This window comes from Chinchilla lanigera, unplaced genomic scaffold (genome assembly GCF_000276665.1).
Source record: "Chinchilla lanigera isolate Chin_1 unplaced genomic scaffold, ChiLan1.0 scaffold00049, whole genome shotgun sequence".
In the NCBI taxonomy this organism is placed as follows: Eukaryota; Metazoa; Chordata; class Mammalia; order Rodentia; family Chinchillidae; genus Chinchilla; species Chinchilla lanigera.
The window spans coordinates 7,083,598-7,110,274 of NW_004955450.1; the positions used below are offsets into that span (position 1 = coordinate 7,083,598).

General features: G+C 53.3%; 2 protein-coding genes across 7 annotated transcripts in view; both read right to left on the reverse strand.

Moving 5' to 3' along the window:
- Kif23 (kinesin family member 23) overlaps positions 1–221 on the reverse strand; it is a 23,579-nt gene extending 23,358 nt beyond the window's left edge. For all 4 annotated transcript variants that reach the window (XM_013519021.1, XM_013519020.1, XM_013519019.1 and 1 more), the window contains exon 1: positions 78–221. In XM_013519021.1, coding sequence (XP_013374475.1) covers positions 78–88 — 11 coding nt within the window. In that variant the 5' untranslated portion in view covers positions 89–221. The remainder of the gene's footprint in view (positions 1–77) is intronic.
- Positions 222–5,923: 5,702 nt separating this feature from the next.
- Paqr5 (progestin and adipoQ receptor family member V) lies at positions 5,924–25,384 on the reverse strand. Of its 3 annotated transcripts, XM_005393661.2 has the most exons (8): positions 25,360–25,384; positions 24,728–24,875; positions 16,551–16,678; positions 14,295–14,500; positions 11,907–12,033; positions 9,195–9,291; positions 8,094–8,235; positions 5,924–6,421 (listed from the first exon to the last, which is right to left on the reverse strand). In XM_005393661.2, exons 2-8 carry the CDS (start codon positions 24,776–24,778, stop codon positions 6,180–6,182), a joined length of 993 nt encoding a protein of 330 aa, XP_005393718.1. In that variant the 5' UTR covers positions 24,779–24,875; positions 25,360–25,384; the 3' UTR covers positions 5,924–6,179. The 3 variants fall into 3 exon arrangements, with proteins under 3 accessions (XP_005393718.1, XP_013374495.1, XP_005393719.1); XM_013519041.1 differs by lacking the exons at positions 24,728–24,875; positions 25,360–25,384 and adding an exon at positions 17,124–17,220; XM_005393662.2 differs by lacking the exons at positions 24,728–24,875; positions 25,360–25,384 and adding an exon at positions 16,851–16,977.
- Between the last annotated feature and the right edge of the window lie 1,293 nt (positions 25,385–26,677).

Below are 26,677 nucleotides of genomic sequence, written 5' to 3' on the forward strand. Positions count from 1 at the left end.
CGGGGTCTCGGTCCGCGGGGCGCCGCACCTGACCCCGCTCCCGCCGGCCCCCACCCCCTCGGCCGTCCCGGACTCACGCTGCCTCCATGGCACCAGGTTCCGTGGGCCGCACACGCGGGGATCGGCCGGGCGAGGAGGCAGACGCCGGGAGGAGGCCACACGGACTCGGCTGCGAAAAGCCCGCCGCGTCGCCCAGAGGCCCAGCGCGCTCCCGCCGGGCGCTGTTTAAATGGGCCAATCAGTGCCCGCTCACGAGGAAGGGGCGGGGCCTCGCGGAGCGCGCGCTGCCGGAAGTGGTGCTCATCTCCTAGGCGACGAGTCGGAAAAGGTGAGCGGACTCAAGACCGGCGGGAGGTCCCTCTCAGGTGTACTGGTCTATGCCATTTGACCAACACATACAATCCTACCACCACCACCACAATCAAATATATACTTCTTAATCTTTTACTTTTATTTTCATTAGCGCATATTTGCAATCCATAATGATTATGCTGACGGTGGAGATGGTACATACAAATAACAAATCTTAATTTTTTTGATCTTAATAAATTATATTTCCTGTATACTCAGAAATCCCATTGTGCCGCTCGTTCCTCTACGCCCAACCCTTGCCAGCGCGTTTCTGATTCCCTTCCCTATCGTTTGCCTTATCCAGAATCTTCTTTCCCTCACTTTAAAGCTTTGGGGGTGTGTGCATCCCTGTGCTGTATGTCTCTAGTCGTGACCCTTGGACTGCCGACTCACAGCAGTCCTCCTGCTTCAGCCTCCTGAGTGCTGGGCTCACAGGCGTGTGCCACCGCACCTGGCTAAATTTTATTTCTGAGACACAGTCTTGCTAAGTCATTAAATTACCCAAGCTATTGAAGTTTCCATTCTCCTGCCTCAGCCTTCCAGAGTGCAGGGATTACAGGAGTGCTTCACTCCAGTTTATTTTGTGGCATTTCGCTTGGTCTGAAATTATGTCTTAAAACTGAGTTACAGCCAGGTGTGGTGGCACATACCTATAATCCCAACACTTGGGAGGCTGAGGCAGGAGGATTGCTGCAAGTTCGAGTCCAGCCTGGGCTATATAGTCAGAGTTTTTGTTTTTTTCTTTTTTCTTTTTTTAATACTGGGAATTGAACTGAGGACCTTGCACTTGCCAGGCAGGTGCTGTACGGCTGAACGATATCCCCGGCCCACACATAGCGAGTTTAAGGCCAGCCTGAACTGCATAGTGAAACTCTGTCTCAAAAAGACCAAAAAAAGAGGCCACTCTGTTCTTCCAGAGCCGAGCACGGAAACAGCGGCCTGATTTCTGTAATTTCAATAAGCAGCAGCACTGCCAGCAGGGGGCGATGGAGCACCAGCCTCCTGCACCTGAGGAGTGTGTAGTACCGGCAGTGCCTCCGAAGCCTGGCTCCTCCTGCCCCTGGAGCCTCCTAGGTGTTGCCTTAGCGCAGCACATCCGGGTCACCTGCGCTGCCCGGCCCTCCCCAAACCCTCCACCAGCCTGTTTCCGCTAGGCTCTTGGGATTTTCTCAATTTGCGTGCCTGTCTCTGCCCAGCCAGAATGCTGGCTCCGCGAGGGAGGACCTGTTTGGTTTGCTCAGGATCCCCATAGACACGCGCAGGGATCTCTTCTGGGCCTGAGGACCGTGTGTCTGCAGCGCGGCAGGTAAAATGAGACCAAACCAGAAGGGAATCAGGATGACCTTATGAATGCACCCTTTTTATTTTCTTTCTCTATACACAGTTCAGAAATATCAGTCGTAAATTGGTGGACCCTGACCACGTCGGGAGTGGGTGTTTGCCGTGGACTGCTGAGCAGGAAGTCAGGCTCTTGGAACAAGGGAAAGCACTTCAAGAAAGATTGCATTGAATCAAATATTTAGATCCCTTGCACTCAGAAAGCCACATTTCCCACAGCATTCTACCAACCACACATTTGTTCTTTAAAACAAGCTGGATGTGGTTGGTGGTACAGCCCTGTGATTCCAGCCCTGGGGAGGCTGAGGCAGAAGAATTGCAAGTTCACACGCAGCCGGGGCAGCTTAGTAAGACCTTGTTTCAAAACAAAAAACAAAAAGGGGTGGGGATATAGAGTAGTGGTAGAGCCCCTCTGGGCTCAGTCCCCAGGACTGCGAAAATAAAATCAAAATGGCTAAGGCTGTAGTGTAGTGGTAGAGAACTTGCCTAGGCCCCAGGTTCCATCGCCAGTAACGGAGGAAAAAAACATGAATTATTCTCTAAAACCTAAGCAATGGAAAATAAGCAAGGAAGATGCAGTTCACCAAGGAACTGCATTCAAAGGTATTCAGTGCCCTTCATGCTTCTCAGGCAAGGGAAAGGGAAGGGACCTGCTTTGCCAGGCCTTGAGAGGGCCATGGTGACCGCTGTCACATGGCAGTGTCACATGCCACAGTGTACTGAGACCTTTTCTTTTCTTTACTTTTTTGAGCCAGGGTCTCACTATGTAGCCCAGGTTGGCTTTGAACTCATGGCCATCCTCTGGCCTCAGCCTCCCAAGTGCTGGGATTACAGGCATGCGCCACAACACTGGGCTCAAGATACTTTTTTTTTTGAGATAGGGTTTTGCTGTGTAGTTCAAGCTGGCCTTGAAGGTGCAGTGATCCTCCTGCCTCAGCCTCCCAAGGGCTAGGGTTACAGGCGTGCGCCACTACTCCCAGTTCAAGACATTTTCTAAGAGCTGAGAATGCCGCAGTAAAGAACATCTCCAAACTGGGCATGGTGGCACACTCCTGTGATCCCAGCACTTGGGAAGCTGAGGCAGGAGGATCACTGTGACTTCAAGGCCTCAAAAATCAAACAAAAACAAAAGTAAAACAAAAATAAAACAAAATCTCCAGTGAGGTCTTCAGCCAACTCCTTGCCAACAACTTTGGCTTTCTGAGATGGCTTGGTGAAACAATACCCACATTAGACATCTAATGTCTGTTACTTAATACTTAATGGAAATTAGTGTATGTGAACCCACTCTTGTTCCACATTAGAATCTTACAATTGGTGCCCTACATAACCATTATAAAATTGCAGCCAGGAGCCGTGGTACACACCTGTAATCCCAGTACCTGTGCTCAGGAGGCTGAGTCAGGAGAATCTTCATGAGCTCAAGGCCAGCCTGAACTGCATAGTAAGACCTGTCTCAAAAATTATTTAAAAAATGCAATTGATGACATTGTCCAAAAGCATAAAATAGTACTAAAGTTCACCAAATTTAAGAAAACAACTGGGTGTGGTGGCGCATGCCTGCAATCCCAGCACTCAGGGGGCTGAGGCAGGAGGATCGTTGTGAGTTTGAGACCAGTCTGGACTGCAAAGTGAGCTCAAAGCCAGCCCTGAACTGCATAGTGAGACCCTGTCTCAAAAAGACAAAAACAAAAAACAAAAAAACCTATTGTGAAACACTTGATCTTATTCTGTTGATTCATGCTGAAAAAGTAGCATAAGCAAAGATTAAATATTCTAAAATTCCTTACACTGATCACCCCAATCTTCCAGCTATTTCTATACTAAACTGAAAACATTATTTTATTACCTATAAGTGAGAATTTGAAACACTTTGTCTTTCACATTGCTAAAAAAGGGTGTTTATACTTTTCTCTATAAAATTAGAATTATAGGCTGGGCATGATGGCACATGCCTGTAATCTCAGCACTTGGGAGGATGAGGCAGGAGGATGCTGCAAGTTTGAGGCCAGCCTGAACTGCATAGTGAAACCCTGTCTCAAAAAAACCCAAATATATATATATAATATTTTATATATAAAATTAGAATTATAAACCATGTGTGGTAGTACAGGCTATAATCCCAGCACTTAGAAGGCTGAGGCAAGAGGGTCTCCATGAGTTCAAGGCCAGCCTGACTGACATAGAAAGACCCTCTCTGAAAAGAAAAGAAAAAAACTGGAGTTGTGAAAGAGAGAAGCAGCAGAAGCCCACAGACCCTGCGGGTGCAGCATTCTACCAGCCGCATCAGGTCGTTGCCCAAAGGCAAAATTCTTCCTGCAGCTTGCCATCCACGTGCCCCAGATTTACCAGCCTGTGTAACTTTAACAGCCCGCCCTTCTCCACAGGAAGTAGATAGATGCTAAAATAATGCAATTATATTTCTTGGCCACCGTTATCCGACATGAATTGTCAGCTCTCTTCAGAGGATCAGACGCTGAGCTCAGACAGGGCAGCCTATCGTACAGGCAGGAGGCTGAGACATGGGGGTCTTTCTGAGTCAGCGGAGTGGGTCTTGCATTGCGAAGTGCAGGCCAGGCGTTGGATGGATGTGCGGTCGGGCACAAACTGTCTGGTGTGAGCGTTTCTGCACACCCAAAAACACCATAAAATCCTGAGCTTTAATTAGTAATGCCGCCAATGAGACAGTGCCCATGTTACAACGCTGTCAAGGTCGACAGCAGATGCCCCAAAGATAATGGGTTTATTTGGGAGCGGGCATGGCTGGGGGTACTGGTGCTGAGAGCCCTGTGTGCTTGTTCAAGGAGGTCAAAGCACGAGGACATCTTTGAAGGCCAGAAGAGGCGGATTCTCTGCCTTGTTTTCAAAACAGTACAGCAGTCTTCGGCCCCGAGGACCCACCGCAGAGACGGCGTCCACGTGAGGCCGGTCGGGCGGCTGCTGCTTAGCTGCCCTTGCAGAAGTATTTTGCTGTGCCAGGTTGTGGTTCTGCCAGAGTGTTTGCGATAGTACTTGGTATCAGACATGCAAACGTGAGACGCCTCCTCCGTAATCCCCCAGCTTTATTTAGTCCTTCTTTCTGGAAGAGGTTTGACCCATGAGACTCCATTTTTATGGAGAAAAAATGTGGGTGATACGCCCTGAGGAGCTCAGTGGCCGAAACTTGGCATCCACCAAAGCAAAGCTGATAGAGCCCAGCCCCTTGGGAGTGTGTGACACCAGCGTGACTTCAAGTTACACCCCTGGCCCCCCTGCACCGGAATGATCAGAGGGACTTGCTCTGGGATAGACGATGTACATCTCAGCCAGTGAAGCAGAGTCCCCGCGTCACCTGGGAATCTGCATTTGTTGCAAGCTTTAGCTGGTGTTTCTGACTCACAGTACAGCTGGAGGATGCAACATGCGGCTGTCACACTGGCAAGGTCTTTAACATCCTGCACGCGGAATCCTAAACTCAGCAGCAGCTTTGGAAACCCTAAGCAACCGCAAATATGTTGCATCTCCACAGTCCTCCCTTTGGGTTACAAAAGTAACAATGAATGTAACCAGTCGGAATCCGCTCCCCAACCCCCACAGTGAGACACACTGCATAATACTTTATAGCTCAACACCCAGCCACAGGCTGCGGATTTAAATAAACAGAACCAATTCCCAGCACTCAGGAGGCTGAGGCAGGAGAATCGCCAAATCCATTATGATATAGAAACTTGCGCTCTGAAGGCAGAGTGGACTTGTGGGAGGCTTCCACTCTGGTTCATTCCCTCACTGAGGTGGTGTCTCTGAATTCTGAATGTCCCCCAGTCCCCACAGCTCCTTCCTCTTTCCCAGGTCGTCCTAGGGACCTTTCCTGCTCGTTTTCCCAAAGGAGCTGCCAGGCCATGCTGGGAGCCTTGGAAGAAGCTTCCTTACGTGAAGTTCACCAAAGGAACTTGAGTTTTTAAAGAGTGAAGCAGCCGGGGTAGAGGCGCATGCCTATAATCCCAGCATTCTGGGAGGCTGAGGCAGGAGGACTGCAAGTTTGAACCCAGCCTGGGCAATTTAATGAGCTCCTGTCTCAAAATAAAAACATTTAAAGAAGGCCAGGGTATAGCACAGTGCCAAGGCCCTGAGTTCAATTCTCAGTACATACCACATTAAAGAGAGAAAAGAAAGACTTACTTGTGCCCATTTTAAAATCACACATCCAGAATCTGTGCCCAGGGCTGGGGACATAGCTCAATGGGACAGTGCCTCCCTGGCAAGTGCAAGGTCCTGAGTTTGATTCTCAGTACAAAAAAAAAAAAAAAAGATATATATATATATAGAATCAGTGCCCATTTAGAGAAATCTTCGAGTTAAATACCCTTCAACGACGTGAACCCAGTCAAAAGCACCCTGGAGTCCTCGGGGACCGTTTGGCCTCTGTAAGCCAGCACCACATCGCCAGCTCACAGCAGCTGAGAGTCGCTGCCTAGCAGTGACACCGACAGGAAGCTTCTGTCCTGAGAGCTTCATGTTTCCTTTCTCTGTAACTCTGCCTCCGGAGTCCGATACAGCGCAGCAGAGAAGTACACGATGTTGCCGAGGCTAAAGAGGAGGCACGCGAGCAGGGCAGCGGCGATCTGCAAGAGGGAGAGGGGCTGGGACGCGGCCAGCAGCCACTCCTTCCTCAGCGCCTTGTCCAGCAGGATGGCCTCCGTCTGCATGTGCGTGGCCAGGATCACGCACACGTGGAACAGCTGGTGGCTGTGACCTGCGGCAGACACACAAGGGGCAGGGTGCTCACCACTCGGCTAAGGGTGGGACCCTAGGGGATGCTGAGACCACCCGGAGGATGTCAGGACATTCAGAGGTAGCCCCGGGCAAAGGTGGGGATGGGGACTGACAGTCCCGGGGCACCCGGGGTGATGCTGGGGTGACGAAGGTCTTCTAAAATGGATCAGCAGGGGCTGGGAATTTAGCTCAGCGGCACAGCACCTGCCTGGCAAGTGCGACGTCGTGAGTTCGATTCCCGATACCACAAAAAAACAAAACAAAAACAAAAAATAAATAAATAAAATGGATCAGCAGTGACCACTGTACAACTGGGTCGATAGACTAAAAATATTGAGTTGTCTGCTCGACATTGGGATATTATTTAATCCATAAAATATACCTTAATACATCTACCTTTTTTTTTTTTAAATAAATGTATCTTTAAAAAGCAATATGAGCGGGCTGGGGATTTAGCTCAGCCTCACAGCGCCTGCCTGGCAAGTGCGAGGTTGGGAGTTCGATTCCAGGTACCGGCAAATAAACAAACAAACAAAAAATTTAAAAAAAAAAAGGCAATATGAGGCTGGGCATGGTGATGCACACCTGTAATCCCAGCACTTGGGAGGCTGAGGCAGGAGGATCATTGCAAGTTCGAGACCAGCCTGGGCTACAAAGTGAGCTCAAGGCCACCCTGAACTGCATAGCAAGACCCTGTCTCAAAAAGACAAAAAAAAAAAAAAAAAAAAAGGCAATACGAGCCAGGCGTGGTGTTGCACACCTGTAATCGCAGCTCTCCGGAGGCTGAGGCAAGAAGATCACAGTGAGTTTGAAGCCAGCCTGGGCTATATATAGTGAGACCCTCTCGCAGAAAAACAAAAGTACAATAAAACAAAACAAAATAAATAGAAAAAATAAAACAGAACAAAACAACGGATTCTCTTTCGGTGAGACAAGAAGGAAAGCTCTGTGTGGTAACCAGGACCTAACCCAGAAGACTCCGAGGCGCCACCCAGCCAGAGCAGCCTGGCCCCCGGCAGGAGCAGAGGCCAAAAGGAGGGCCGCCAAGAGTCAAAGTGGATGTCTGACGAGTTCCTCAGGGCCCCTCCGTGTCCTTGGGAAGAAGGGATGCCTGAGGTGCCACCCTGGCCTGTTCAGGCTGAAGTCAGGGGCCGCGCATGCCCCCCAGTCTGCGTGTCCCGCAGCAAAGTGACCGCTCCTCCCCGTGCCTGGCAGGAATGCAAGGGGCCCTGCTTGGGGCCACTGGGCCGGGCCATCGGCTCCCGTGGGGGCCTGGCTCTGAGCGTGGGCAGGGCTTCCACCACAGCACAGCCGGTGACTCCGGACCAGGGCCTCCCCCAACACCTGGTGACCATCTGCCATCACCTGGCTCTGCCCCCTGGCCCGAGAGGACAGGCCAGAGGTGAGCAAGAGAGTATTCAAGAAGCCGGAGTGCTGACAAGGACGCCTGGGTACTTTTCCCTATAGCCCCCAATTCAGTCCGCAGTCCCCTCTCTACTTCATCTAAGTGTGGTGGGCAGCGGCCAGGCAGGCGGGAGCCCTGGGTGTGGACAGTGACACCCAGAGTGGCTTCTGTCCCTGCCCTGCAGGTCCTCCCCTCCCCAGTCCTCTGCAGCCACAAGGGTCAGGGTGGCCTGGCCCCGCACACTCACCGATGAAGTCAAAGCGGCCCGGGGCCAGGCGCTCGGGCAGGTGTGCGGAGTACAGGAAAGAGGCCAGCAGCGTCATGGCCGTGTGCCTCCAGTGGTACAAGACGGCTTCGTTCTGTGCGCTTATCCCCGGGAACAGGAAGAGCTGCAGGTGTTTAGGGAAACAGCGGGCCCTGAGGGGAGGCCAGGCCTCCGGCCTCTCCCTTCTCGGAACCAGCAGGAGGCCCGCACATCTCAGGCCCTCGCCCGGGGGAGGACAAGCAAGATGGGGAGGCAGGACTCCTGCTCCAGGTGAACCAGGTGAGGCCCAAGCGAGCTCTGTCTCAAGCCCCTCATGCTCCTCGGGCCTCGGGTTATTCAATTACAGAAGGAAAAGAAAAGAGAAGGAGGGGTAGGGGAAGAGAAGGAAGGAAAGAAGGAAGGGACGGAGGGATGGAGGCAGGGAGGGAAAAAAGGAAGGGAAAAGAAAAATCATCCTGTGTATTTTTGCTACTCTTTCTGGGAGTAGCAGTCGGTAGCGTAGAAAGTTGTCTATTCACATCTAAACTCATTTTTTTGGTCTTATTTTTATTTTGAGACAGAATCTCAGTATTAGTTCAGGCTGGTCTTGAACTCACTATATAACCCAGGCTGGCATCCAACTCAGTGGTGATCCTCCTGCCTCAGCCTCCCGAATGCTAGGATTACAGGCGCGCACCAGCACACCGGCTCTGTCTGTCCTCTAAGACCCTTATTCATACCTTTCCTTCAATAGCAATCACACATAAACTGGTAACATAAGATAATGCGTGAAGGGACTCTCGCCACCAGGTGGCGCTCTACACGGTATCTCAGAATCCTCCCCACAGCCCGGCAGGGGCGTGACAGCATCTCACAGAGGGGGCACGTCAAGGCACAGGGGTTTTGACCGGGACTGGCAGCAAGGAGCAGAGATTCGCCTCCAGAGCCCACTGCCTGCTCCCCTCAGCAAACCCCCGGCTGCCAGCCCTATCCCACTACCAGCTCCGCGGGCCCTGCGGTGCCAGCGTGGGTGCCGGGCCCCCAGCAGCGGAGGCTCCCTGGACGCCCGCTGCCACCAACATTGGAGGAGCCCCAGCTGCTTACCCTGTAGAAGAGGGGGAGGGAGTCCCAGATGTAGGGGTACGCGAAGGCCAGGAGGCGCAGCAGCTTGGAAAGCCCGGGCTTTTGGGCTTCGAGGAACCTAAGTCAGGGAGGGAGTGGGGGGAGACAGAGACGGAATTTCAGGAACTCGCGCATGCGCACACTGCAAACCGCGCCGCCTCCCACAAAGCGCAAGCCCTGCGCCCAAGCTTCTGTGGCCGGCGGCCCCCGCCCCGGCCCCTGCTGTCCCTGCCGGGGTGGGGTGCGGGGTTCTCCCACAGGGCTGCAGATGGGGACCCCAGGCGCAGCATGGGTGGCAGGGAGAAGCCACAGAAGGCCCTGACCTCCCAGCCTTCACCAGCAGCTCCGCCCTGGTCCCGTGCTCTGCCGCCGCCCTAGACCCTCTGCCCCAGCCCTCAAGTGGGCACGGCCTGCCCTCTCTCCAGCACCATCTGCTGCTCCCACCGGGTCCTGCAACCCTAGCACTCCCCCTGGCGCTGGTGAACCAGGACAGCCACATGACAGCACTCCAGCTGCAGCAGCTGCCTTCCCCAGCACAGGGGCCGCAGGGATCCTATCAGCAGCTGGAGAGTCCTCCCCAAGGGCAGAGGCGCGGCTGGCAGGTCCCGCTCCCCACACCCTGCTGCAAAGCTGCCTGAGGCCCATCCCCCAGCCCTGAGGGCAGTGACTCCTGTTCCAGGGAAGGGAGAGGCCACCCCGGACCCCGAGACACACCCAGCTCCAGGGACGCACTCCAGCCTCCCTCTAGCTGGCAGCAGCTTTCTTCTCTCCTGGCCCTGCCTTCGCCTGGGAAGCATGGCAGGGTTGGGGTGCAGAAGGAGGAGAAGCCGGCAGGGCGAGGAGGAAAGCGAGGGCCCGCAGTTCCCCACCCCCAAGCAGGAAGCACGGCCTCCACGAAACCACAAACGTCGCGGGAAGGGAGGCCACACAGTCCCACAATCACAGAGTTGGGCCTCCTGGCCTCCCTGCACCCCAAGGCCTCGCAGGTGACCTGAGTGGGTGTGCGACTGCTCCCGGCTCACAGCGCAGGCGCTGGACGCACGGGCCAGGTCCCGGGGTGACCAGAGGCCCGCAAAGCCTGACTCGTAGATGCAGTTTGGACAAAGCACACGTGCGGGTCTCTGTCCCCTCCTCTCCCCATCCCTGGCTATGCTGGGCCGGAAAGGAGGGACCGGAAGCTCCGGGTGCTTTGCCTAAAATCCAGTGAGCAAGGAGTCAGCCCGCAGCAGTGGGCTCCCCACTTCCTCATAGCCCTGCTCCCTCCTGCACCCCTGACCCAGGGCCACAACCCCGTGGCCAGGGCACCTGCCTCAGTCTACCCTGGCAGACGCTGGCCGAGCACGGCGGGTCCTGGTGCGCTGACAGCCACCACAAGCCATTTTCCAGAAAGAGCTGCGTTCCCTGGGGCCGCTCACCCAAGCACAAGGCCTTCCTGCGACTTGAGACAGCATCGAACCTGGCCTGCGTAAAGTGTTTCCCCAGGGGCACACGGACCAGCCTGTCCAGCTGCAGAGCCGAGCTTACAGGTGAGAAAAACAGAAAAAGAACGAGAGACAGCCGCAGAGGGGAAAAGGCAGAAGCGCTAGAGTCCCAGTACCACGGTGCAATTCCACATCCGGCCACAGGGTGGCGCCACAGCCGGAGGTTCCAGGAGCGACCTCCAGAGCGCCCCACACGCCCAACCCATCTCGGCATTCTAGGATGAGGGCTGGTTTTTAGGGAGCCAGGCCTCCTGTGTCCAGAACGAGGGTGGCCAGAAACACTAGACTGGGGGAGAAGCTTCCCTTTAGACAGGGTTGATCAGAGATCTCTTGTGTCACAGCTGGATTAGCATCTGGAATTCGAGGACTTCGGCAGGGCCAGCTGGCTGGAATCTGGGCAGTGGGCAGCACGGGCAGGTGCATTTTCTCATCCCACCTCTCCAATGCTACAGCACACGGAGGCCGCTGTCTAGAGCACGCTCATCTGAACCAATTCCTCCATCCCAGGAACCAAGTGCGGGGCGCCAGGCTGCGCCGCAGGTCTGTCCCACCAGGGGGTCCGTGCCCTGCTCTCTGCCCTCCTGTCCGGAAGTCACCAGGGCCAGCGGCTCTGTCACTCCCCAACATGGGAGGCAGAGGGGGCATGGGAATGGGACAGGCCTGGCAAGAGCCGGGAAACCCTGAGGACCTGGGGACAGGGGAAGAGAGATGGCCACTGTCCCCTCCTGGGCCCCTGGCAGCCCTGCAGGCCTGGAAGCCGAGTCCATGAAGTTCCTTCCCAGGGGGCCGCAGGTGCCTGCGCTCCCCTGCCCTCCCCGGGCCGCTCAGTGGCCTCGGGCTCCTTGCTTCCTCCATCACCTGAACCCAAAGGCCCCTCCTTCCCTCCACGCTCAGGCCGGAGGTCACTGGAAGGACCCTGTGTCCCCAGCCAGGCGACACTGCCTGCTACACTCTCAAGGAAGGGACAGCCCCTTCTGGGACTTCTGGGGAGTCTGCGGATGTCCCTCCTTCTGCCTGGCACGCTGCAAGGGTCAGGGCAGGAGGATTGCTGGCCTGCTCCTGACAACTCTATCTATCAAAGTTGTCGCTCCTCCCTGCATCGCCAGAAAGGGCCTGGTGAGGCCACGCAGGTGCCTGCCACGGCACCGCCTCGGGGCCCCAGGATCAGAGTCTGCACCCCATCGCCCCTTCCCAGCCCCCTCCCAGCCGGTACCTGGAATAGCAGGAGAGGCCGGTGCTGAGGCTGGTGTTGAACACAGCCAGGGCCACGTAGTACTCCCGGAAGGCCGTGTGCACCAGCTCGTCCGGGAAGGTGTACGCGGAGTAGGCGATGGCCGAGCCTGCAGGAAGAAGCCCGGTGGGAAGGAAGCCAGGCCTGGGGACCACAGGGACCCCTGACCACCTCCCGTCGCTCCTCTGCCCACTCAAAGCCAAGCACTGAGGATGAGCTCATTTAATCCTTAAGCACAGAGAGGGCCAGTATCTCACCAAGGGTCACACAGCCAGCATGGAGCAAAGCCAAGCCTCAAGCAGGCACCTTAGCAAGAGTCCCTGCTCCTGACCCTGCTGCCGCCACTGTGGCCGGCTCAAGTCTGAGTGTCACAGCTCACCTGCCCTTCAGGGACACTGGGCTGAGAGGGCGTGAGAGAGGAGAGGAGGCTGGGTGTGGGGTTCTGTTCCAGGTCTGGGGTCTTCTAGAGCCCTGCAGTTGAAGCCTCTCTTGGGAAGGACAGGGAGGCCACTGTCCTTAGTGAGTGTCAGCCCAAGGTCATGGTGAGTCCCTGACATCAAGAACCAGGGTGGGCCGCGGCCACACAGCCCCAGCCTCTGCTCCTGACAACTCTATCTATCAAAGTTGTCACTCTGAGAGAGGCCATGCTCCCCAAGTCTCCCAGGGGAGCCTTGGGCAGCTGAGCCCTTCCCAGACCCTGCCTCTGCCCGGTGGATGCTGACAAGCAAAGGTGTGCACCAAGCACCATGGGCAATACAAGCACCCGGGGCCTCAGACCTGCCCCACGCTACAGCAGAGCTGGCCAAAGCCTCAGGACAGGAGCCCGAGGGCAGGGAGGGCTGGGTGCCAGGCCCCACAGAGGCAGCTTCCTCCCGCCGGCAGTAGGGACCTCAGAAGGGCTTTGGATAGGGGTTATGATGACCACAACTGAGGCACGGTGCACAGGAGGCCCAAAGAGGACAGCCAGCCATAGTGGTGCACACCTGTAATCCCAGCTCTCAGATGGCTGAGGCAGGAGGATTGCTGGCCTGGCCACATAGTGAATTCTGCCTAAACTACATAGTGAGACTCTGCCCTTAAAAAAAGTGCTGGCAGGAGAGCAGAAGAGAAATGGCCCATGGAGCCTGCTGGGCCTGACAGGAAGCTGGGCTGAGGCAACCAGTTTTAGTGAGTGGGAAGGTGGGGAAGAGTTTCACACACATGTACAAACACGCACACACATGAAAGGAGAGAGGAAGAGGAAAGACGACAGATGCCGTCTCCTTCTGGACAAAAGAAAAAATTTTTTTCAAGTACTGGGCATTAAACCCAGGGGTGCTCTATCACTGAACTACATTCCAAGCTCTTTTTATTTTTTATTTTCAGACACGATGTTCCTGAATTGCTCAGGCTGGCCTTGAGCTTATGATCCTCCTGCCTCAGCCTCCTGAGTAGCTAGAATTACATGAGTGCACCGCCGTACCCAGCCTGGACAGGTGCTTGTGATAGTGTTTCACACCGGGGTCAGGATCAGGGAAGCAAGAGGCTACAGCCAGGTTCTGGGATGGATGGATGGATAGGTGGGTGGATGGATGGATGGATGGATGGATGGATGGATGGATGGATGGACAGACGGACGGACAGATGCCCACATGCAGAGGGGAAGAGGGGAAGCAGGAAAAGAGGGCATGCTGGGTAAAGAGAAAGACAGGACTTGGGGACACCCACCCCCAACTTCAGCTCAATTCTTGTGGCACTCTGAGGAGTCGTGCTTGGTGACCACACCCTTGTTTGTGTCCAGTGTCACTGACCAGCCCTGCTGTGCTGTACCTGCCCAGCCTGGCCTGCTCGAGCTGACTGGGAGAGTTTCAGAGCTGCTCTGAGCTGAACTGTCAAATCCAGGCACCATTACAAATTAAAGTACATAAACTTACAACTAAGTAATTCGCATTAACCAGCGTCCCAAGCACTCAGCACATACATTTCCTGTTTTGCTCCAGTGGAATTGCTACGCCATGGTTTGTCTTTTGTTTTTTTCTTCCGGTACTGGGAATCGAACTCACGACGTTGTGCTTGCCAGGCAGGCGCTGTGCTGCTGAGCTGAGTCCCCAGCCCCTACGCCATGGTTTGTCCATCTCCCTGCCCACTCTGTACCCCGCCTTGTCACACGGGGAGTTGGAAGTAGGCTGTAGAGGGAGCATCTGCACCCTCAAATTGCAAACACTGCGACCAGGCTGGGGTCCCCAGACAGCCAGGCGCTGGCTCTGAACCTTACAGAACCTTCACCAGCCACCTCGGCGGGGCCCTGGCCTCCCCTAACTCCCCGCAGACCCGCGAATGCCCTGCTGGGAGCCCAGCTCGACAGGTGTGGGTGCCAAGCAGGCCACGTACCCAGGCTGAAGAGATTCACTGCGCCGTAGTCCAGGAAGTAGCAGATGTGCCGGGCGTTCTTGGACATGGAGCTGAAGGTGTGCGCACAGCTGGACGCCAGGGGGTACACGCAGCTGGTGCACATGTACACAAGCATCGGCCATGAGTAGCTGTCATTCTGGATGTCTGTCACACACAGCGCAGTCACAAACCTCCATGCAAAGAACCTGAAACACAGCACGGGCCACCGGCTCCGCTTAGACACCTTACCCTACTAGCAAGCAAGTCTTCATTTTAGGGAAATGCCACATGCCAGGGAGGTTGGAATCCCTCTTATAGCATCTTGCTTGAGTGATTCCCTAGCTTCGCTTGCATGCCTCCAAGGATGGGGGGCTCACCACCTCCCACGGCAATTCGGAGTGTCAGAAAGGTCAGGGACAACACACAGCTCTGTCACATCTGCCTGTCACCTGCGTGTCAGGTTCCCCCTGCATGGCACCTCACTACTGCTGGGAAGCCAGCTCCCTCTTGGGAAGGAGACTGCAAAGATTTACCCTAGGAAAAAGAGTGTCAGCCCTCTGGCTACACCATGGGGCTTTCTCCTCCTGCCCCAGCAGGGAGCTTCAGCAAACTTAACTGGTTTTTGTGTTTTGTTTTGATTTAATCTCTCTCTCTTTTTTTTTTTAAGGTAACAGGAATCGAACTCAGGACCTTGCACTTGCCAGGCAGGTGCTTGTGCCGCTGAGCTATATCCCCAGCCCCTGTTTTGATTTAATCTCAAGACTGTTCCACGAGCTCTTTTCTTTAAGGTGTCTTGGGGCACACTTGCCCGCCCCCTTCTGTGCCCCTCAGTCGGGATGTGTCTGAGAGCCCAGCCCATGCAGGGGAGCCGTTACAGCGTTGGGGGCCTGGTTGTCTCCACTGTAAAGTAGCTGCAAAGTCACCACGCCCCACCCCAGGATCTGTGCATGGCCCTGAGGGCCCCACATTGTGGAGCGGCACAAAGCTCAAACCGGCCTGAGCCAACCTTGCTCCACACTCAAATCAGATCACCTCGGACTCCCGGAAGAGCTCAGGACGACACAAGGAACAGGCAACCCCAGTAACCCAAGGAGGAGAAGAAGGCACCCGACTGCCCTTCTGCAATGTTACCGTTTAGTGCCTTGAAGTTTTTATACAAGTAAAAAGTTCACACGACAAATGGTCCCTTAGCAGGACCTTGCCGTCCCTTTGCTCAGGCTGCAGACCCCTGAGCTGTCAGGCGTCACTACAGAGCACCCTACACCCCCTCCAGCACCCCGGGAAGGAGCTTCCTTGGCCCTCCGTGGAGTGGCTGCAGGACCCAGCCTCCTCTGCTTCTGGCTCCAGCTGTGTCTTCCGACTTGCAGTCAGGCTGGGCTGCCTCCCCACGCACTGGGATCCCTTCAGCTCTGCGTCTCGAATGATCTTCGTGGCCCAGATGACCTTCATCACCCGCCCAGCTCTGATACTCAACAGCCCCACCCTCTCTTCGGGCTCCGCATCCTCAGACTCAACCAACCGCAAATCAGAATATGGAAGGGCTAAGACTGCATCCATACGCGGCATGTACGCTTTTCCTTCCCCGTTCCCTAAGCCAGACAGCACGACAGCTTCTAACAGAGCGTTACATCGTCCCGGGAAGTTTCGGGAGCCTAGAGGTGGGTGGAAGGATGCGGAGGAGACACACAGACGTGACACTGCTCTGCATAATATAATAAAGAATATGCACAGATTTGGGCACAGGGTCCAAGAACAGTCCCCACGGACACCAGGAGATCTGTGCTGTGACAGGGGACTGTGGGCCTGTCCCAGCTCCGCACTGCTTAGGTTAGGTGGGTGTGTGACCAAGGCCCCCAGTGCTGCAGTTTCCAAAACAATCCCAAGCGCCCACTGCCTGGTGCCCGGTGCCTTTGCTATCTCTTCTCCCTGTCCTCACAGCCACCCTGGGAAAATCGCACGGGCCACGCCTGCTTCACGGTGGCAAAGTGCTAAGCTCAGAAGGATTAAGTGACTTGCTCAAGCCAGTGAGGTTTTAACCAGGGGTCCCACAAAGCTTCCAAGACTAAAGGAGATGAAAGTCAGCACTCAGGGGATTCCCTGGAATCCCACCAGGACCCACGCCCTAAGGCTATTCTGTGGCAGACCCAGCCTCTCTGCACATGTTCACCCGCACCCACGGGGCCTCCCACCCTCAGCCGGGTTCCAAAGGACCCATAGTCCCCTGGGGTCCTGAGTGGTCAAGGGGGCGGAAGGTACCAGAAGGGCAGCAGGTGGGTCCAGATGTTGAGGGTCTCATTGGTCATTTGGAAAAGGCTGAGCACACAAGCAGCGGCTGAGCTCTGTGGATGCCGGTAGCCAAAGAGGATGCCCCGCTCATGGAACGCCTGTGGAGAGAACGCAGAGTCTCAGGCCTGCACGGCGGCCTCCCCCAGGCTCCCTCCAGCTGGCACTGTGAACTTGGGACCCCGACCGACCCCCACCCTGTCAACCGCCCCCACCCTGCCCAGGCTGAGCTCCTGAAATCCCTCATCCCCTGAGAATTCCAGATGCACTCACTCTTGGCATGAATGTTGCCCAAAGATCCAGTTTTGCCCTCTCTGCCTGGCACCCACAGCCTGGCTTTCAGGTGTCTTCGTGGTTGGCTAACATATGTGCTGCTGTCTGAGCCCACAGGGCCCAGGATCGGGGCTGCAGCAGGCCCCCCAGTGCCAGGGTGCCACCCAAGGTGCTTCACAAAGGCCTTTTGATGACGGGGCCCGTGATGCTAATGCCCGCACTGTGGCCCAGCCACCACTGGGCCACAGGGCCACCCACACCCAGACGGCTCACCGAGCAAGTCCCTCCAACCTGTGAGTACTGTATCACATCCATTCAAAATGATAACTGAGCTGGGAATGGTGGTGCGTGCCTAAACCCCAGCACTCTGGGAGGCTGAGGCAGGAGGACTGTAGGTTTAAGCCCAGCCTGGGCAACTTAGTCTCTGCCTCAAAATAAAAAGGGGGGAGGTAACATAGCTCAATGCGAAGGCCCTGGGTTTAATCCTCAGTGCTGTAAAAGAAAAAAAAAAGAAAAAACCCAAGTAACCAAGAGGACAACAAGGCACGAGCTCAGGCTACAGTAATAAACAAAGACAAGTGGAACGTCAGTTACACTCCCACCACGAGAACTATGGAGATGTAAGAAGCTGGAAAGATCACAGAAGAGTGAGTGTAATTCAGTGTAGTTCTAGGATTCCAGGAGCCTTTTTTCCCTTTGTGTTGCCTGAGACCAAGGTCTTTGCTCTTTATTTGACTGGGGGGACACTGGAGACTGAACCCAGGGCCTCACCCATGCCAGCCAAGTGCCCCACCACTCACTGATCTACACCCTCCTAAATTTCACGAGACAGCATTTCATTCAGTTGCAGAGGCAAGGGCTGGGGATATAGCTCAGTGGCATAGGCACCTGCCTGGCAAGCACAAGGTCCTGAGTTCCATTCCTGGTACCAAAAATAAAAGAATTGCTGAGGCAGGCCTTGAACTTGTGATCTTCCTGCTTCAGCCTCCCAAGGTGCTAGGATTAGAGTTGTGCCACACCATGCCTGGCTTCAAGATTTCTGTCTTGATGCTACCAACATTTTGATTGCATAAGTTTTTACTGTGATGCCCTGGTCTATGCATTGCTTAGAGGTCTGCACGCCCTCTACCCACCAGATGCCAGATGCCCATGGTGTGCCTGAACACATCCCATGCAAAAATATACCCCCGACACTGCCCAAGTTCCCTGTAGGCCACATCTCCTCCAGTTGAGAACCAGTGCCTTTTTTTTGGTCTTTTTTGCAACAGGGTCTCAGTATGCAGTTCAGGCTGGCCTTGAGCTCACTGTTGTGGTCTCAAACTCACAACAATCCTCCTGCCTCAGCCTTCAGAGTGCTGGGATTACAGGTGTGCGCCACCACATCCAGCAAGAACCGGTGACTTAGATGAATGATGCTGTAGTCCTTGAACAGTAAATTATACATAAGTGAGCTGACTGAAGAGATGGTAACGTTAGTCACTGCGGTAGCTGTCAGCTTACAATGCATCCTGATGAGGTGGTGAAAGCTGAAAAGACCCCAGCTTCACCCAGATTCTTACTTGCATCACTAACTTCTCTGTGGAGAGAAACAGGCTTCATTTTAAAACATGCAGTACAGCCATGTGGGATGGCACACACTGATAATCACAGCACTCAGGAGGCTGATGCAGGAGGATCTCCTCAAGTTTGAGGCCACCCTGGGCTTCACAGTGAGTTAAGGCCAACCTGCACCACACAACAAACGAACAGACTCGCTGGGGGTATGGTTCTGTGGTAAAGCACGGGCTTAGCCTGCCTGAGGTTCTGCATTCAAGCCTCAGCACTGCACGCGGGGAGTAGGCAGCAGCAAGTTGGTCCAAGGTCCCAGGAAGAAATACTATTTGAATCAGCCTCAGATCTTAGCTATTGAGATTTCTTCCAGGTTTTGATTCAACATTGAGGTCTGCTTCTGTCGTGGCTTATGGTGGGCAGACTCCTAGAATCGTGTGAAAGGAGAAGAACAAGACCAAGCTGTCCTCCAGTCCCCAACCTCTGTGTACAGAATCAGACCACCAGCACTTGGTCCCACTGCTGCTGGGGAAGGCAACAGCTATCTCTCTCTTTGCAAAGGGCTCTGCATGAAAGAACGTGCAGGCCTGGCGTGATGGCACAGGCCTGTAATCCCAGCACCCCAGGAGGCTGAGGCAGGAGGATCGTTGCAAGTTCAAGGCCAGCCTGGGCTACAATGTGAGCTCAAGGCCAGCCTGCACAGCATAGTGAGACCCTGTCTCAAAAAGACAATAGAAAGAAAGAAAGAGTGCCACATACATCAGAAACAAAGGAAACATCTGCAAACAGCTCTGCGTCCCAAACCAATCTGACCCCAAAGCAACCTGCCATTGCCTCCACACCCCGCAGCCCGGCCTCATCTCCGGCACCCAAGTCCGCAGCCACTGTGGAATTGATTTTCAGGACTCCGCTTTGCATCTCCGGTCACAGGCTGGGCAATTTAGAATGAAATGAAATCAGAGGAGATCACAGCAGCCTCCAATTTAGGAGACAGCAGCCCCAGGTGTGCAGGGTGGACGGGCGCAGCTGCGTTTGCCCTTTTGTGGCCACCACGGGCTCAGCATGTGGTTGGCTTCCTGGTGGGACAGACCTCTGTGCATCTGAAATCCCATGGGGAAGGCATAAGCTTTTGATGATCCCAGTTATTAAACTGCGTATTGCCTCGGAGGAAATAACTGAGCCAGTGGTAGGGAGCAGTAGGTTCTGAGGGCAGAAGGGGGACAGCGTGCGGAAGGGAGGCAGGCAGCACTGTTAGGGCACACTCGCCATTTCCCGTCCACGGCTCATGGCATCCACAACCACCTGGTAAGCAGAACGCTCTATGTACCCAGGCTGGCCTTGAACTTGCACTGACCCTCCTGCCTCGGCCTCCTGAGTGCAGCAGTGACAAGCATGTGACATCACACTGGGTTTAGGAGGAGATCTGCGCTCACACAGGCACCCTGCCTGTGCAAGCATAAACACAGGACTATGTGAAGATGTAGAGATGGCGGCCATCTGTGACCATGGGACAGAGGCCTCTGAGGGACACAAACCTGCCAAAACCTTGTTTTAATCAGTCACCTCCCCACTGCTGCAAAGACATGCCCAGCACCTACAACTTAGAAGAGAGGTTTTCTTGGCACACATTTCGGTCCATGCTCAGCCGGCTCCCTGGCAGCAACAGGAAGGCAGAGGGCGCTGGCGGAGGGAAAGGTGCTCAACGAATGGCAGCCAGGAAGCTGAGAGAAGGGAGGAGCCAGGACAGGAATCCACCCCTCGGCCATGCCCCCAAGGGACCCGCCTCCAGCCAGGCCCTGCCTCCTGACCACACAGTCAGCCGTGAACTCATCCGTCAATGGGGTGAATCCATGGGTGACCACAGCACCCCACATAGGAGAATTTGGGGGACACTTTAGATCTACACTATGGCAGACCATGATCTTGGATTCCCAGCAACAGAGAAATGTGAAAAGTTTTTTTATTTTTTTGGTTTTTCTCCGGTACCAGGAATCGAACTCACGACCTCGAGCTTGCCACGCAGGCGCTGTGCTGCTGAGCTAAATCCCTAGCCCCCAGAAATGTGAAAAGTTAACTTTCTGAGTTCCCAGCTCCTTGGACTGTGGGTTTTTTGTTTTTTTTTTTAATGGCAGCTGCAGAAAATGAATACAGGTCTAAGGTTGAGTAACACTCTCCCAAAGCCAGCACCCTTGTCAACCTTCCTCTGCAGGTATCTACCTGTCACCCACGGTCACACTGTACTTGGTGGCTGGTGTCAGAGTCGGCACTCCTCACCAGCCCCTAAGCCTGTTCCTGCCTCTGCACTGTCACCTTCCCTCCCAGAATGCAGTTCACTCCCTCCCAGAGTGCAGTTCATTCCCTCCCAGAATGCAGTTCACTCCCTCCCAGAGTGCAGTTCACTCCCTCCCAGAATGCAGTTCATCTCAGAAAGGGAGAAGGAAGAGTGACAAGGCAACCACAAACGCACAGGCATGGAAAGCCAGCACAGGAAAGAGTTGGGGAGGCTGATAGCGGCCTACACGCAGAGGCCAGTCAAAGAGAGGCCACCAGGCTGGCTCTGAGCCTGGAGAAAGTGAGGGGCCAGCAAGAGGGCAGCTTCTAGAAAAGGCAGGGAAGGTTCTGCCCTGCAGCCTCCACGGACACCAGTGATTTCAGCCAAGCCTGGCCCAGGTCAGACTTAATAATCTGCAGAACTGTAAGAGAATTGTTTTGTTTTGTTTTTGTAGTGCTGGAGATCAAATCCACGGCCTTGCACATGCTACACAGGAGCTACGCTTCTGAGCCACATCCCCAGCCTAAATATGAATTTGTTGTGCTGGTGGTTGTGCTTGTCACTGGGGCTCAAACCCAGGGCCTTGTGCGTGCGAGGCAAGTGCTCTACCGCTGAGCTACACACTCGGTTCTGTTATCTTTCTTTTCTTAGTCACTAAATTTTTAGTAATTTCTTAGAGCGGTGTCTCAGTCACTTCCCATCTCTGAGACACAATACCCAACTCCCATAACTCAAAGGGGCACAGGTTTATTTTCGCTCAGTTTGTTGAGGGTGCAGTCCATGGTCAGCTAGCTTCAAGGCAGGCCAGCAAGGCAGAAGAGAGCTCCTCAGTTCATGGCGCACAGGAAGTAGCAGAACAAGGGAGGAGCCAGCCGGAAGCCGAACCCTTTCAGGCCACGCCCCCAGGGGGGCCTCCTCTTCCAACCAGGCCCCGCCTCCTAACAGCGAGTCACCTCTGAGCTCCACAGCTCATCACCTTGCAAAGCCCCGCCTGTGATTGCACGAGGCTCTTGGGGGACATCTAGATTCAAACGATAACAACCAGCAGCAGAAAATTAATACAAAGAGAATTTGAGCAAAAATCCTAAAGCATTCTTAGCGCAGGGCACGGACAGCACATGGCCTGAACTGCTTCCCAGTGGAGCAACAGCTTTCTTTGGAACAGTTTGAAGATCCTGTGTCCCTTTCCCCAGGTCTCGCCAGTGGGAAACAGCTTGCTAAAACGCGTATCAAATTTCAGCCTAATTCACACAGTGAGAATACTGAATTCGTGCAGGTAAACGTTTCGACTTAATTTAGACAAAATACGTGAAGGCGGAAAGAAATCAAACACAAGGTCCTCAAAGACTACAACAAATTCCATCTTCGTTGGGAAATGATATTAATTTTGAATTCGAGCTGTCTGCTCTTTTTTGTTATGGGATGATGTTAGCAAAAGCCGGTCCAAAAAAAAAAAAAAAAAAAAAAAAAAAAAAATCTCAGTTTGGCTATTTCACTTTTAAAGGGATTAAAAAATACATATTTAAAAAAATATTTTTGATTTTTCTAAACCGAGGAGCTACACATGAAGCACACAAAAGTAAGATTCTGAGAAAATAAAATTTAAAAAAGAAACCAAAAATGTAGATTGTGGTATAATTTTGTTTGTTTGTTTTGGGTTTTTGTTTTTCTTTTTGTTTTTTGAGACAGGGTTTCACTGTGCAGTTCAGGCTAGCCTTGAACTCACTTTGTAGCCCAGGCTGGCCTCAAACTCGCCACGATTCTCCTGCCTAAGTCTCCCAGTTGTGGGGATTACAGGTATGCACCACCATGCCTGGCCTGATTGTGGTATAATTCTGACTAAGAAAATCCTTCTACTTTCCTTATAGTATTTTTTTTTCTTAACAAAATAGTAATACGGTATTAACTAGATATTGCTTCTAGAGGGGAAAAATAGCAATATGAGGAGATGACCTATATGAAATTAAAATAGTAATTTTTGGCTTAATATAATTATATGCACTCTTATTGCAATGATTCATTTCTGTTTCTAAATGTAGATCTGGGGATATCTTGTGGTAATTGCAACTGTTTTACCTCAGCAAAACTGAGCAGAAACTCCAGAAATATCTCCCAATTGAATTATTCCCTCTCTCTCTCTCTCTCTCTCTCTCTCTCTCTCTCTCTCTCTCACTCAGTCAGTTTTTGAGACAGGGTCTTGCTATGCAGTTCAGGTTAACCTTGAACTCACCACGTAGCCCAGGCTCACCTTAAATTTGCAGTGATCCTCCTGCCTCAGCCTCCTGAGTGCTGGAATTACAGGTGTGTGCCACCATGCCAGACTAATTTCTTAATTTCTTATCTAAGAATTGTAACAAATCAAGAATGGTAATCTAGCTTGATATCTTTGTCGACAGAACACAAACTATATGATAATGTTGATTATAACACCATAATTCATACTTTTGCTGAAATGAAAAAGAAATTTTATAGAATAAATGTAACAATTTATGAACTACACATGTTTTTGCTTCATTACTATTTCAAACAACACTGACCCATCAACATAATGTCCAGGTATGTGCAATAATAATTAAATTCAGTTGTCCTTGATATTTTGCTGACTTTAGCTTTATAAATATGGAGCCACATCGGGTGTGGTGGTGCGGGCCTGTGATCCCAGCACTCTGGGAGGCTAAGGCAGGAGGACTGCAAGTCTCAGCCCAGCCAATTTAGCGACTTAACAAGACCCTGTCTCAAAACTAAACAGGGCTAAGAATGCAACTCAGTAAAAAGGCCCTGGGTTCAATCCTCAGTACTTAAAACAGAAAGAAAGAAAAGACTGGAAGGAAAGAAGATCACTCCTTCATGAAGCTGCCTAGACCTCTTCCTCCTCCATGACAGAAGTGGCCAGTACAGCGCCCTGTAAAACTGTCTGTCCCTAACCTTTACCAAGTGCTCCTGCCCATTTGCAAATCTTCCTGACCCACACAGGGGCAAGGACAGGATTTATACGCAGCTGTCCTCTGAATACCGTGGAGTAGCATCATGCCCGCCGGAAGCAGCCAATGAAAACACCATAAATAAATACATCAAGGAGTCACCCCGTGGTCCCGCTGCTCACCACCACCAATGCTCCACAGGGTCGAGCAGAGGCCCGCGCAGAAGTGGCCTCCCGCTTTATGGGTTGCACTCAGCTCCCCAGCGGCCACTGCCACCTCCTGGGGTCGCCTCGCATCTCAGGCTCCAGGGCTCAGCCTGGCAGAGTTCAGTCTCTTTGAATCTCCCACGTGTGGTGCTGAGTTTGGTTAGAAATTATTGGGGTGGGGGTGGGGTGGGGGACACACAAGCAAAAGTGCTTGTAGTCGGCCAGACAGACAGGGGCTCTCGGCCTCCCTGACACCCCCCAAGTGAAACTTCCTGCTATGAATAACTCTGTCATCTTCAGTCCCCAAGGAAAGGAATCACCACTGAGACACGTGTCACTGAGGTGCGGTGACATGTTTGCTTCTCCAGGGAGAAGGAGGTCAGCCAGCTCCTGCGCACGGATGACAGAGTGTCATCCCCGAAGCCGATGAGGCCGGTGTCGGCAGGCACACGTGTGTCAGAAGGCTTCCCATGGCCAGGAGAGCAGGAACAGGTGGCACTAAGGGCCCCTCACCAGCCCCTGCCATCACCCTGACACAAGCCCGGCCTGGGCCTCTTGCAAGGGGCCAGGGTGACAGCAAAGCCACAGAGGTGACTGCAGCCCCGTCCTGCCTTCAAGCGCCCACACAGGGGCCAGAAACCCTCCTCCTGCCCCGCCAACTGCTTCAGCTTCCTCTCGCCAGCCTGAATCTTCAACCCGGACAATTACTCTGCTTCCGGAAGGAGTACAGGTGTCACAGGAGAGCTACGGCTTCCACGGCTGCGATCCCTTCATTTCCGGTTTGGTGACTGCAAGGGAGATGCTGCCGCCCCCAAGAGGGTGTGAGAGGGCACCCTGGACGGAAGGGGGCTGCCAAGAGCAAGGGACTGCAGCGTCCTCACTGCAAAGCCAAGCCCTGGCCACTCCCAGTGGAGCAAACTCAGCACGTACCTGGGGCACCTGGTCTATGCTGAACAGCCTGGGGAGCTTCAGGCTCAGCATCTTGATGCCTGGTTGGCAAGGCCAGAAGGGGAAACCCCCTGCCTGTCGCCAGGGCCTGCTCAAAGTGCCGCCATGGCCGGGGTCCCAGGCCGCGTCCCTGAAAGAGGACCACATGGAGAAATCATCAGGTCAGTCACTGCCTCACTCCAACCAGGTCAGGTAAGTTTGAGACTGTTCAGCTATTGGATATGCACTTGCTAGTGATGGCAACACATGGAGTGTCCTTAAATCCCACAACAAGCCAGGTGTGGTGGTGCACACCTGTGATCCCAGCACTCTGGGAGGCTGAGGCAGAAGCATCGCCGTGAGTTTAAGACCAGGCTGGACTACATAGTGAGTTCAAGACCAGCCTTAACTGCAAAGCAAGATCCTGTCTCAAGAAACTAATAAAATACATATATACATACATACATACATACATTTTTTTAAAGGGCTGGGACTATAGTTCAGTGCAAAGGCTCAGGGTTTAGTTCTCAATACTGATGATCAATCAATCAGTCAATAAAATAATGAAAAAAGTGCCTAGAATCTCTGTACTCAGGAGGCTGAGGCAGGAGGATTGCTGTGAGTTCAAGACCAACCTGGGCTACATAGTGAGTTCAAGTCCAGGCTGAATTGCATGACGAGACCCTGTCTCAAAAAAAAAAAAAAAAAGTTAATACTTTGCGAATAAAGTACCTCACTGTGTGAATGGAACATGGTACAGTACACCTGGGCTTTCCCTTCAACTTCTACATTGAAGACACCAAGCCTCTCTCCTCAAAAGTGCCACCCACGCACTGAATGACAGGACAAGAGAGGAAGATGCAGGACTGGGGGAAGCTCAAGCATGCCAGCAAACCCCCAAATGGCCCTGGAAACCAAGACCAGTGCTCACAGCCCCACCTGCCAAGGTCCCTTGCTTCCCTCCGACTTGAGTCAATTTCCTGATCAAGGAAAAGATACAGTATTCATGTAACAGCACATGTCATCTGGGTAGAAGGGCCAGGCTCACAGAGTAGCAGGGCACCAAACTGAGGAATGACATGCAGAATAGCAGGGCATAAACCCCTGAGGTGATAAAGAGTAACAGGGTGTAAACCCCAGGAAATGATAGAGTAGCTGGGTATAAATCCCTGCAGTTGAGCCAGGCCTGGTGGCACACACCTGTAATCCCAGCACTCAGGAGGCTCAGGCAGGAGGTTGAGAGTTCCAGACCAGCTACAAAGTGAGCTCAAGGCCAGCCTGAACTGCATACCGAGATCTTGTCTCAAAAAGAAAAAAAAAAAAAAAAAATCCAAGGCATAAACCCCAGAAATGATACAAAGTAGCAGGGTATAAACTCAGGAGTGATACAAAGTAGAGGAAGAACCAATCACCATTTTTTTCTGCCACTGTTCTCTGCAATCAATTGGTCAAACCCAGGGAGAGCGTTCAGTAGAACTCTCTATTCCCTGCAGGCTGTAGAAGTTTTAAGGAAAAGCTGCAACTCCGCTGCTGGAAATATCATATCCGTGTGCAATACACCGAGCACCAGGAAGCAGGCACCCTCGCGCCTCCCTCCGCACCGTTCTAGCCGCCCTGCACCGAAAGAGAGGAGTAAGACAGTCCTTGTCTCCAAGAAAAGTATGCAAAAGAGACAAGAGAGACACGCACAAGTTCTCCAAAGAGAAAGAACCCACAGGACAGGGGTTCCCAAGCCCTGGGCCTCTGTCTGTGTCCTGTTAGGAGCCCGGCGCACAGCAGGAAGTGAGCGAGGCGGTGGGGAGCCGCCCCCAGCCTCCCAGCTCTCTCTGAGCTAGGACTCTGGTGGACCAGGGAGACCTTAGACTCAGCGCTCGGTCCCTGCTGCGAACTGCGCATGTGCAAGGATCTAATTGCTCCCTCCTTAGGAGACTCTAACACAACAATAATAGAAAT